Source organism: Lepidochelys olivacea (assembly GCF_965140295.1).
Source record: "Lepidochelys olivacea isolate rLepOli2 genome assembly, chromosome: 7".
NCBI classification, from domain to species: domain Eukaryota; kingdom Metazoa; phylum Chordata; order Testudines; family Cheloniidae; genus Lepidochelys; species Lepidochelys olivacea.
The window spans coordinates 19,865,781-19,879,507 of NC_140417.1; the positions used below are offsets into that span (position 1 = coordinate 19,865,781).

Sequence of the window (13,727 nt, forward strand, 5' to 3'; positions counted from 1 at the left end):
GCACAACCCCATTGATAGAATTAAAGCCCTGAGAAGTGTAAGTGACTTGCCCGGGATTACACAACAAGTCATAGTAGAGCTCAAAATAGAACCCAAGTCTGCATTCTCCTAGTCCAGGGCTTTAGCCAAAAGACCAAAGAGTATCAGGGGTCACTATTCCAACAGGTTCAAACAAGCTGAATTCTGCTTTAGCCTGAACTCTCTGGCTTGAGACAGACAGATTCAGTATCCTAATGGTCTGGGTGACCCCATGCTGTGACTGTATTTCTTCACACACTACTGTGAAAACCGCAAGTTATTATTAAAAACAACCTTCCCTTTTTTTTTTTAAAATGATCTATTAACCACATACACTGTCTGCCCACATCAGCTTATTCATCCGACGGGAAAAAATGCAGTTGTTTTAACACTCCATGGGAAGCTGATTCTGCTGGGTGAGTTAATAGAAATGGTAGCAAGTTTTTTCCACTCAGAGACAATTTCCTGGCCTCCTGCCGCACTGTGTGTAGTGTGGTTGAATGTGCTGAGAAAGGAAGCAAAGGCTCAATAAAAAGAAACCGCTACGGCCATATATCTCGTTCAATGATGCACTGCTTCTTACATCCAGCCATGAACAAGGATGAGTAGATCAGTTTGGAGAAGCTAAGAATCTTCTCCCACTAGATCTAGTAGACATGATCTAGGAGCCTTCCAACATGTCAAACTTTTAGGGATTGAAAAAAATTTTTTTTTTTCATTCCCTTTCCATTTTTAATTTCACAGCTTGCCGGTAATGAGAATTGCTGAGATGCTGCCAAGAATCTGTCCTGAGACAGCTTAACTTTGCCCATCCAAGAGGTCTGGATAGTTCACCTAAGTGTTAGAAATAGGCTTGGAAGTACAAACCTCCATGAAATCTGGTAACCGACAGGTACAAATACCCACGAACTCTGAGGCTGTTCCAACGTGGATCCAAATTTTACCTTGGGCCGCATCTCCAATAATTGTGAAGGCCAGCCCTTCAGCTCATGTAAATCATGGTAGCTCCATTGACTTCAGTGTGCTATCTGGATTTACCCCAGCTGAGGGCTATGTAGATGTGATTTTAGTGCTGGTGAAAGGTGCTAGGTTAACAGTACTGGGGTCTGAACTGCTGTCTCTATCTGCAGAACAAGCACAGCACAGACAGAGACAGAGCTGGGGAAAAGAGCTATTCTGAGCTAAAGGACAACACTGGTCCAAGAAAAAATGGGTATAAAGTGGCCATGAATAAATTTAGGCTGGAGATTAGTTGAAGGTTTCTAACCCTCAGAGGAGTGAGGTTCTGGAACAGCCTCCCAATAGGAGCAGTGAGGGCAAACAACCTAACTAATTTAAGGATGCAACTTGATAAGCTTATGAACAGAACTATATGATGGGATTGTCTGTGATAGCAGGGGACTGAACTCAGTGATCCAGGAGGTCTTTTCCAGTCCTATGTCCTAATGTAATCCTCCACCTTACCTGGAAGAACTGACTATGGGTAAGAGTGAAGATGGTCCATTCATTCTTTGGATTCTCTTTTGCAACAGCCAATTAGTGCCAGGTGTGGTGAACATGCTAGTTCACTGGGAACCAGAATGGGACTTATTTAATTTAAACCACCAAAAGGTGCTCAGAAGCTGTATCTACACTGGGAACATTTGGATCTGTAATTCTCCACTGGCGGACGAATGGTAGAAGCTGTAGCGTAGACGGGGGCAAGTGTTTTTATCACTGTGTTACTACAGTTGGTAAAAAAAGAGGACCAAAAATCATGAACATTTCCACCTATATTTCTGAATTTTGAAATGTTTTGATCAACTCTATGGCTGGCCCCAAACAGGATGCAAGTCTCATGAAAATTTTCATAAAGAATTTAATCGCATTTTTCCTTCAAAATTTCAAAAATTGTCCAGTTCTAGTTGTCAAGTCTGTGCCATATCTACATCACTCCACCACCGATGCCTCCATCATGGCTATCCCATTACAGGTCCAAGTTTTCCTCGTTTAAACATGCTCAGCTGGTTACAATTTCAGACAATGAAGACCCCAGCTGAATTTAAACTGTTCATACAGAGGTGGAAGACTTTCATATTCTTTTTTCCCATTCTTTGTAGCAACCAATCCCCCTTCTGGGTGCCTGTCCTAATTGAAATGAATCTACTAATCATTTTGAAGTTCCTCAGTCATTGCAATTAACTCAGGGTTTAGAAAAGAGAAGTTTAGCAGCTGTAGCAAGTTCACCCCAAATCTGCTTAAGTAACTGATTAGAATGTTAAGGAGTTGCCACCCATTCCAAATGAACATCCACAGAACAAATAACTGCCCATTTTATACCATAAAGGAATGAAAAGACTAGCACCTCTTTTCCACTCAATGTCAGCAAATTTAATTAATCATTAATTGCCCAGCCTTGTGATTATAATTAACTCTCTGAGAAATTATTGAATTCCAATTGCCTGGATAGCCAGCCTCACAATAATTAGTATCAAATCCTGAAATATAATAGTAATTTTTTGGAAATGGATGTTTATTGCTATTATGCCATTGCTGAAAGTGCTGAGTGCCTGGGAAGCCATTAATCAAAGGTAAAATTCTTGTGCAGTCCAACTCCAATCCATTATGGCACCTGAAGGTCTCCAAATTCATTATCTGAACAACCCAGCCAAACATAGAAGGTACCAAACACTGAGTCCATATAATTTCCTGCTGGATCAAAATTTCCTTAAAACAGAGGCATGAACCAAAACCATTCCATTTCAGCCTCTGCTCATAGCAATCGATCCCCAAAAGGACTCAGTCTTGCACTCTGATACGTGGGCGCACAGTACTACACTACATTGTAAAATCTGCTCTAGTGTTTGCGTATGCATGTAAGTTGACAAACTGGATAGGTGACCCACATTCACTTATAACAGGGTAGGCGCAAGGGTTTAAAAGACTAAATTATTGAAACATAAGTCTTGTATTAATTTTTGGTGTACACAAACAAGTGTATATATAAAAACATAATGCACATATCGCACCTTCTACGTGAGGCTCTCGAAGTACTTGACAAACATTCATGAACTAAATCTCCCATCTCCCTTTGGATATGGTGTTCTTACCTCCAGCATTGCTCAGATACTACACAGCTGGAAGCCCTAGAAAACTAAGTTGTATAGATTTGGAAATTGAGGAAAAGGAGGCACACAGATGTTCACAACTATCATTAAAGCAAAGAGAATGTTTTGCTTTTTCATCTGTGCACACGGCTACTTGTCATGAGATATTTGCCTAAGGACAGCACCCAAGAGAATCTCTGAGCCTCGACTGCCACTGGAAACTGCATATAACTTGGATCTTGTGAAAGTCATGGAGCTCAGAGAGACTAAAGCTATGTCTACACAGCAATTAAACACCTGCGGCTGGCCTGTGTCAGCTGACATAGGCTCACAGGGCTTGGGCTGCGGGGCTGTAATATTGCTGTGTAGACTGTTGGGCTCAGGCTGGAACATGGGCTTTGGGACCCTGCCCACTTGCTGGGTCCCAGAGCTCAGATTGCAGCCTGAACCAAAACATCTACACAGCAATTTTACAGCCCCACAGCCCAATCCCAGCGAGCCCAAGTCAGCTGACACAGGCCAGCCACAGGTGTTTAATTGCTATGTAGACATAGACAGTGAGACGAATGTTCATAGTAAGTGGTGCTGGGATGTCAGTATATGGCACTCTTCTCTCTGAGTAAGCATTGAAGTGAATACTGGCTCCAGAGTTAAAATTCTGATCCAGAGCCAGAAGTGTGTTTGGATTTCAAACACCCTAATGATCTGGGGTGTTCAGATCTGGTGTTCAGGTTTAAGTCCCCTCTTTACACTGAACCAATATCCAGCACAATGTTAAGGGACACTCTGCAAGGGGTGGCATGTGGCAGATGAGGCTGACCACCTGTGGCCATTACAGATTCCATGACTCTTTCCATCAGACTAGTCAACCGTCATGTGCTGGCTATGTTCCTATTCAGGTAGTTCTATTCTGCCTCACTAAATTCCCCTTGCATTTTCCAAGGGATAGTCTGTTCTCCTTCACAACTTGTCAGACCATTGTGTAGTGTTGCTGTGCCCTGTGAACAAATACTATGTGTTCCACCCTAAAGAAAGCTGCATTTCCGTGGCAGGAGAGGTGTTCTCTGTGTTCTTTACCTCTCCAACAAATCTGTTGTGAAGCTTAAGGAGTTGGAGCCTGCTTCTTACATCCTTACTCACACTGAGTAGCACTTTATACCTTGAGTAGTCCCACTGACTTCAGTGGGATGATTTGTGAGAAAAGGTACAACTCAGGGAGAGGAAGAGTATCAAAAGTTGACTCTCTTTATATACAAAGTTATCTGAGCTCTGCATATGAAAAGGTCGTCTAGATATGCAATGTATTATTATTAATAATTATTAGTGTTAGTAGTAGAAGCTGTGATTCTGATATCTTCTAGATGCCATTTCTTTATCCTGGCCACATGGCTTTTTTATGTCCAATATAGTGAAAGCATTAAAGATTGGAAGAAACTTTTTCTTTGCTGTCCCACCCTGCCCCCATTTGCTTTTCTACAATGCCCCATCGTTTGTTCACTTAGCATGTGTGCACATCAAATCCACGCATTGGTTGGGAGGAGATTCCCTCCAATAATACAGTAAGTCTGCTTCCTTGTCCGGCTGTAAACAGTCAGGTGCAGCGATTCCATGTAAGTGTCAAAGGTCAATTTGCAAGTTTCATGCAGCTCATACATTTTTGTGATGCTTTTTTTCTCCTCAGGTTTGTTCCTTCCAGCCCCATAGGCCTTAGAATGTTTAACCTTGCATGACCTCAATCAGATCAGGCTAAGTTGTTTTCTCCATTGCACTAAGCAACAACTTCAGGCAAGGCAAGTGCCCAGCAGGCAAAACTATGTGGAGATACTAGTAGATTCTCAAGTAAACTTGAACAGCTACTTTGGCATTAGTGGGAATGTGTTCTGCCCTAATTTCTCATTTCTACTTAAAAATAATACAGTATAGAGCAATTTTGCATAGGATTCCTGATACCTGTCTGCTTGTCTCATGCATAGACAGAATAAATTGGGTTAGATTAGAAAGAAAGTTGGGTGGACGAAAGTGGAGAGAGAGAAAAAGAAAGAGCCTGAAGATGAAGCAAAAAACAAAAGTGATTTTACATCTTCACTCCCAAAGTTAGGCAGAGACTGATTAATAGATTCATAGATTCCATGGCCAGAAGAACCATTGTGATCATCTAGACTGATTGCCCATATAACACAGGCCTTAGAACTTCCCTAGAATCATTCCTAGAGCAGATCTTTTAGAAAAACATATGATATAGTTTTTAAAATTGCCAGTGATGGAGAATCCACCATGACCCTTGGTAAATGGTTCCAGTGGTTAACTATTCTAACTTAAAAATGTATGCCTTATTTCCAGTCTGAATTTTTCTAGCTTCTACTTCCAGCCATTGGATTGTATTATACCCTTCTCTATAATTTTTTATAGCTGCCTTCACTTCCCCTCTAAAGCAAGTCTTTTTTTAACCAATACATCCTTCTTCCTCAATTGTGGGATTGTGGCTTTTTCGGCATCTAGCAAGTGTTTGGTGTTCTTAAATAATTCCCAATTATCATTCACATTTTTATGATTAATTTTTCCTCCCGGTTGATTTGGTTTATAAGTCCCTCTTGATTACGCAGCTTTTTTCCCCTACACATTTCAGATAGGTGTGTAAAGATCCTGTTCCCTACTGTGATTTTGTGGTCTGTAGCAGACACCAGCTATTACCCCATTTTGTGCTTTATCTGTTAGGACATTGATCCATAAGCACTCAAAATAATTTTCTTCCGAGTTATCAGTGACTCGGAAACAGGTAATGCCATTTTTGACATAGAGTGCCACTCCCCCTCCCCTTTTGCCCACTTTATCCTTCCTAAATAGGTTATAACCTATAAGCAATCAGTTAAAGCATCATCATCATATTATTATTATTATTATTTCTTCTGGAAGAGCCCACAGTGTACAAGGTACTATTCAGTCATAATGGAAGTCATGATCCTTGCCATGATGAGTGTAACTGAGGGTAGAATGTGGCCTGTGGAATCTTATCACTGGTGGTGATGGACAAACCAGGAAAAAACAACAACTTGACTTTCAGATCGCAGAATGTGTTTGTGGTGCTGGCAATGAGGAAAAACACATCTTCTTACTTATCAATAGAGCATATCTGATGTGGAGGTATTGAGAGAAAATAAACATGGCCACAATGCCATTTTTGCAATCACTTTTTGGAGTAGAACAGTACTTTAAGTAATGACACATCTTGGCTTAAAATCCTCCCTCAGCTGGGGTAAATCAGTGTAGCCCATTTACTTCAAGGGAACTGCATGAATCAGATGACACCAGATCTTTAGCTGGTGTAAATGGACACAGTTTTATTTATATCTATTAAAATGAAGCTATGCTGATATACAATAGCTGAAGATCTGACCCTATAAGCCATAATGGCCAGAAAACATTCTAACGGAAGCAAGCCCAGTAGAATTTCACCTAGAGCATTTCAACAAGTCTCAAGGACTATTTTGGTTTAGGATGAGATTTGTGAGCTTTCAAATAAAGAAGGAAACTTAAAAAAAATAACAATAACAGAGAAACTGTGGGATGGGAATGAACTGACCGGATATATTAATGAAAAACCTCAGCTGTTTTTCAGGACTCTGTTCCCAGGTGGAGACATTAATATTTCAGCTGGAGAAATTATGTCTGTACACAGAGTGTTTATCCTTATCACAGCAAAACACCTGTCCAGTTCTCAGACTTCTACACTTTTCAGTTGATAAAGACCTACATATTAATGGAAATTGCCTTGTGTGTCTATGTAGAGTTTTCATTGTCTAAAAAAACCAAACTGATAATCTACATGATATATACCAGTACCGGGAGGCCAGTAGTGTCAGCCCATTGGGGAAGTATGAGAGATGGTGGGGGAGTAGAATTGTAGGGGAGTACAAAGTCTTCATTGAACATAACAATTTGCATAAAATGGAGCAGACTTCTAGAGCCACCCTCTCCTCTGATATGGTGGAGTGGCCCATAGAGACTACATGCCCCAGGATGCAATGCTCCAGTCTTCTCCGACTGTCCCAGCATTATATTCTAGGGGGACCTGTAGTCTTTGATTTCTGCACCTCCATATTAAAGCTGAAGGAGCTATGCCTTTTAATATTTTGTGAGCCATGTTTGCCTTGCGTGTTGCTCTTTGGGGCATCCTCATTATCACCTTCAACCTCTCTCCTGGTCTTGAAAGAGGAAATGGCACCTCTAATTAAAAAGTGGCACCTCTACGGTGGCAGAGTGAGTGGCCCACGCACTACACTGAACAGTGATCTTCCCAAATTTCTCATTACTGAGCCCAGCAGAAACAATGCCAGATGAACGGCAGGAAATTCTAACTATCGCGGCAGACACAATTAGTCTCTTATCCTGCTATTGCTGGGTACAATCTAGGTCAGGGACCCTGACCTCAGCACGAACACACACACACAAACAAATCCAAAACACTGCAAATGAGTTTAAGAACTGGCAAACTGTAGTGTGCACATTTTGAATACTGTATCAATAGGGCTTGTTACAAGGAACTTGACCCGACGCCAAGCGTGATTTTTTTTCCTTTTAAGAGATGTACAGAATGGTCTGACAGCCATTTTGGCTCAGGGTTCACACTGTAAAATCCCTCTAGTGCATGCAGAGCTATTTTCCCACTGCAGATGAAGAGAACAATGAATAAATAAAGAAAGAAAATAAATTCAGCCTAACGAAATTGAAGATGGGCTATTGTTCTCTGACACAATTTGTTTTTAGGCTTTTGTCAAGCGTTTCAGACAGTGTATCAGCCAAACAAGCTCTTCCTTTGGCCAGGCTTCTCCATTCACTAAAGCATTTCATTGGGAAAATAATCACTTGATTGGTCCAACCAAACTTTGAACAGTACCCAAGGAATCCACAGCAGAAACAAAAATATGCCTCAGCCAATCACTCACCAGATGATCTCTTCCAGCCTTTTCCATTTAAGTAGTGATTAAGATATCTTTGGTCTATCAAGGCTTTAGGGCCAAAAAGGTTACTTTCTGTAAGAGTTGGTCCCAACGTAATAGTGTGCTGAGAGTAGAGGGAAGATTGCATGCTATGTTATCTAGCATGCCTGTTTAGGTCTTTACATGATGTCCATCTAAATAGTACTGAATTGATGAAGTGAGCTATAGCTCACGAAAGCTTATGCTCAAATAAATTTGTTAGTCTCTAGGGTGCCACAAGTCCTCCTTTTCTTTTTGCGGATACAGACTAACACGGCTGCTACTCTGAAACCTGAATAGATATAGTGCACTGCATGCTATATTTGATAATGTACAGTCATAGCTCTGTTTGTATCAAGGAATTAAATCAGGTGCCGCTTATTTTCTTGTGCATGAAAGAATGTTGGTGAGATAGTGCTACCTCAGAGGAGTTCTGGAAATTAAACTCAATCAGCAAGACGAACTTTTAAGGTAAGCCATATTTAGATCTTGAAAACTCAGGTATGCTACATTTTCAAGTAAACAGCGAGAGCATATTGATATATTTTTGCGCTCAGTTGTTTCCTCAATGTTACTTCTCTGTTAATAGCCTTGGAGAAGCTATGGAGTCCAGCCCAAGTCTGGGTTCCCAGCTTGTGCAGAGCCTGGTATATTTTGCGTCTATTAGTACACTGCCCTTTGTGCAATCTGCTCCATGCTGTGCAACTCCTTGCTACCCAGGGAGAAATTCTTTGTGTAAGATGGAGGGATGCCTTTAGCAAACCTTGGTCACATGTTAAAATTAGAGGTGAGTCCAAACTGCAACAGAAGACCCAAACCACCTTGAATGTTGATGAAACTCATATTTGGATCCTAATATGAGCATAGAAGTTCTGGCCCATCTTTATGAAAAGAACCTGAACCAGAATAGAAGATCAGATCTCCTTAAACTTTGGGAAATTTAGGGTGTCAGTTTTTCAGTGCAGACAAATCTCTTGGGATAATTTCATTCACTCCTTGACTTGAAGAGATAAGTGATGATAATTTCAATGGGAATTATGCACACACATTGGAGTGAAGGATGGATTGAGGCTAATTATGGCCTAAATTTAAAAAAATGAAAAGTGAGGGAGAAGCAACCCTGGAAGGCATGAGGAAGCCAGAACAGATGCTGGGAAAGACTGCCCCATTACCAAGAGTTTGGGGAATCTTTGCAAGGTCCAGACTGCCTGATTTGTTCACCTGGTCTGAGTCCTGTAAAGAACATACCCCAGAGAACGGCAAATAACATACCCTTAGAGTACGGCAAATAACATCTAACCCTCCAGATTATTATCACAACTACCACTCCAACTGATACAGAGTTTCTGAGTTAACACAATGTTTCCACTCTTTCAGCTCAATAGCAGAGTGGGTGTATGGAAATGTCATCATTTTGGCAATCAATCAAACTATTAAAGTCTCTGCAGAAAGGCCAAACAGATTGATGGAAAATGCAGCTCCTGCGGCTGTCTTAAGAAAAGACTTCCCCCCCACCCCCAAAACCAGTCAGGGTGTGGTTTAGTTCTCAGTCTTCATTATTGAGATGTGGATTTGTAAAAGAAGATGAGACATTAAAAATAGCACTTTCAAAAGGTTTTGTTGAGAGAGATGATAATAAACCAGAAATAATAGTTTGTCCAAGCTCAGTTTTCCCGGGGGCACTCTCAATGCCACTTTTGTTGTGGATAAGGAGCGACTGCTTTTCTTGGGACATTTGTGGGAGTTTGGGGTGCACAATGGGGTATTTGTGCCAGTTTCAGTGATACAATGTGGTACTTACATCAACCTGGGGTGCAAAGAGGAGTAATATTTTGTATTACTCACCCCCAATACTATGCAAATGCACAAAGCGACCTCTTTATTAATTATTATTATTTATTTTTAGTAAAATAGCATCTCAAAGCTCCAATCTGGGGTCAAGGACCCATTGGACTGAGGACAGCACACACATGCAATAAAAAAGACAATCCCTTCTCCAAAGAGCTTACAATTTCAGCATATGATGAGGGGCAATAGGTGGATACAACAAATGAATGGCAGTGAGAGAAGACTCGGTAATAATGACATGATCACATTTAGTATAACAAGCAGCAGTCACAGCATATTGAGTGCCACTGTGATGCGGTAGCCAGCAAGGGTACCAGTTGCTGCCACGTGTGATGAAGTTTGCTTGTGAGGTAGGCACCTGTGCACTAAGGATAGGAATGAGACCACCAAATTCATTTCACAAGGATCTCCATCTCTGCTAACCTGAGGTGGATTTGAACCAGTGACCAAGAGGTGAAAGTTTTCTGATGAATTCATCCTTCTCATTATGTTATTTCCAAGGAACCATTTATGCCTTATCTCTTCACAAGAAGTGGGATAGTTAATGAATGGAAACAATCAAGATTAATCTGAAAAAACAAACTTGCTGATCATTTTTATGGACAACAGTCCTCCAGAGTCTTTGTGTTCTTTCAGCCACTGTATATTTTTGGGAAGATGGAGGGGTATATTTCCAGAATGGAAACATGATCTAACTAAAGTTGTGCAGCTGGAACCTTATCTTAAAAATGGCGTCTGACTGGGATGAAGAACCTGGAAGGTAGAAATTGTGACTGGTTAGAAGAGGAGTGAACAGCCAATATTAATTGTGGTATTTTCTAATTTTTGAGTGTCTGGCTTTGCAACCTTAATGTTCTTTTAACATTAGTAACATTGTTTTTTTTGTGTGTAATAATATTAAAATGAAATATGGCTAACAAAATAAACCCACTTGAAGCAGAAGCTTCTCAGTACCCCACAGATGAACCCCAGCTGCAAGGTTCAAGACCAAAGTTTGGGGTGGTTTGGATCCTGAGGTTTGGCTCATCAAGGAAATGGAAAGGGTGCAGGGAGAAAGAGCTGTGAAGTATGGATCTGAAGTCCTTCAGAGTTTGGGGTGTTCAAATGCAATGGATTGGCATGGTCCCAACTCTCCTTTTAAATTTAAAATTCTTCCTTTGTTTCCCTAAATTTTTAAAAATTAATGTAATAAAGTGCAAAGGGAAACAACTATGCTGCTTTCTCCAGGAGGGAATGAATGAATGGCAAGGAAGATAATGAAATCCCTAGCTGAAGATTATTTAGTGGAATATTCAGTTATGGACCCAAACACTTACACTGAAAGCAAAACACCAACTGTTCTGCATGAAATTGATGACTAACAAGAACACAGAGAATCACCCAACATAGTAACATAGCTATCACAGGTATTCTTTCCCCGCTCTAATGAGGCTAACCGGCTGATCTAAGCCATATGTCTTAATCATCATGAAAACTGGGCTGATTTCCCTCCTGTCTTAAAACAGCATTTCAATATTGGCTAACAAACCTACAGCTAATGCTACGCAGTTTCTGCAATACACATTGGCTGTGTGGAAACTATACAACTTCCCCCAAGGGATAGCAGTGTGTGGTTTACATTTTGGGGTCAGACCAGGAAAGCCCTCTTTGTTTTCATTCACTTGTACCTTCAAGCCAACTTTGTGGCGCTAAGTAGATAAAATTAGTGTCAAAGCAGAGTTTTCCCGTAACTAGTCTACGAGCTGTAATTTTTTGGGAGTTCTTTCTATTATGGATTACCAGCAGTTTAGGATTTTTTCCAGCTGGAATGGAGTGGCGCATACTCTCTCACATGAATGTTTCTAAGCTAAAACCTTCTAAGCACAGGCATAAAACAAAGGCCCCATCCCCTGGATACAGCTGTCAGCTTGGAAATGAGAGCAAAAAAGACATTTCCTGTTCTTTCCAAATGGTTTTCCCAGGCAGTAAATGCTCTTATAACCTGCACATAATCCCAGAATCAAACACCCTGTAAGATTAGGTGCTATCTAGCTTCCAGTTGAGGTGAACTTTAGCATGATTCCAGTCAGTTTAGCCAATGGGAAGCTTCCCTTTGGGTTACCTCACAGAATTGTTCCCTCCAGATCATGAAGCTCCTCATGGAAGTCCCAGCTGCAGTAGCACGGAGGCTACACACCCACTAGCCATGTCTAGGCAGGGAATTCGATAAAAAAACGTGCTACCACCAGTTTGGCTGAACTGGGTTAGTACTGGTGGGAGCGCCCGTGTAGACAAAACTGGCAGCAGGTGCTGTTTTTACCAACTGGTCCAATGCATGAGAGACTCCACTAACTGGTGAAGTCTCTTTTAATGACTGGCTACCAGTTGGCAGGTTCAGCAATCTCCAGTTTGTTCGCTAAAAAGCAATTGTCTGCAAGGTGTTCATCATACTGGAGACCGCTGTCCCAGCTTGGGCAGGCTTTTCAGCTTTGGCAATTGGCCTGAGAGAGGCACAAGGAGGAGGCAGAAATGCCCTGTTGATTTCCTATTTTCCTTATTTTGTTCTTTGTGAAAGACGCTCCCCACTGTTAAGGATTGGGGAATCTTCCAAGGACACCCCAGTACTATCTTTTGCATTGTCACAGAGTTTATTCCTCAGCAGGGGTGGGTAAGCTCTGTTCTTTCGCTATCACAGCCATGCAAGACTTTTGGAATGAGATCTAGTAAGCTGTGTCACAGTCTCTAGGGAAGAAATGTGGATTGGGACACTTAGAACCAGTATGGACAAAGCATTAGAAGACCTAGGAAACAGGCCTGCATTGTCCAGGAGATGAACGGAATGATTTATTAGGTCTTTTCTGTACCTAATTTCTATGATTCTGTGAGCAAACCTCAAGCACTGCCTCAGAGGTGAAAATAAGCCAGTCTGATACGGTGTACCAGAAAGAGTCGGTACACAGCTGGTCGTACCGACAGGAGGCAGCTTCCCCAGGCTGACAATTTAAAACGGCCCTGGGCCCTGGCAGCGTCTGAAGCCCCTGGCCCTTTAAATACCCGCTAGAGCCCCACCGCCAGAGCCCCGGGGTAGCAGCGGCGGGCGGGAGCCCTTGGGCTCCGGTGGTGATTTAAAGGGCTCCAGGATTTAAAGGCCCCGCCCCTTCCCCCCGAGGTCCCCCACCTCCCTTGATCAGGACCCCGGCCCTGTGTACCGGTAAGTCCCTTAAGTTACTTTCACCCCTGCACTGCCCACCCAGCCTGCTCTCCACTAGCTGTCTCTGGCTTGGTGTGGGCCTAGCCATGCCCATGGCATGATTGGCTGTACCCCAAACAGAAAGCACAACTTAATGGGAGCAAAATGAATCCACTCAAACAAGTTCACATGGACCCTCTGCAAGTCTTCTTCACCTACACTGCTTTTCCCTAAGATAGAATTCTCATCTCTCTATCTCAATCACGATCTCCTTCTCTGACTCACTCTTCTTCTCTCTTCTACCTATGAAATGTTATTTTCTAAAGAAAAATACTCTCCACAAATAAAAGCCTGGTGAGGTTTGTTGCCCGTAGTTCTTTCTTATGGATGAGAAACTCCAGATTTTTGGCACACACAGAAAGAGTAGTTTATCAGAAGACAGATTTCTTTGCAATGCCTCAGCAAGCACCTCCCCACTGTAAGCCACTCCTAACAGAATTCACCTCAGCCTCTTCAATGCTTTTTCTGTCTCCTAAATTACAGCTAAGTAAGAGGGCAATTAGGTTCAACAATTAAAATGATTTACTTACTGCACGTAACAGCCGGAGCATCTCCACATATCTGCAGAAA

General features: G+C 41.8%; 1 protein-coding gene across 3 annotated transcripts in view; it reads right to left on the minus strand.

Annotated features, from left to right (window-relative positions):
• FGD5 (FYVE, RhoGEF and PH domain containing 5) overlaps window positions 1-13,727 on the minus strand; it is a 152,110-nt gene that overhangs the window by 57,439 nt on the left and 80,944 nt on the right. For all 3 annotated transcript variants that reach the window (XM_084633330.1, XM_084633329.1, XM_084633331.1), the window contains one exon: window positions 13,688-13,718. In XM_084633330.1, coding sequence (XP_084489456.1) covers window positions 13,688-13,718 — 31 coding nt within the window. The remainder of the gene's footprint in view (window positions 1-13,687; window positions 13,719-13,727) is intronic.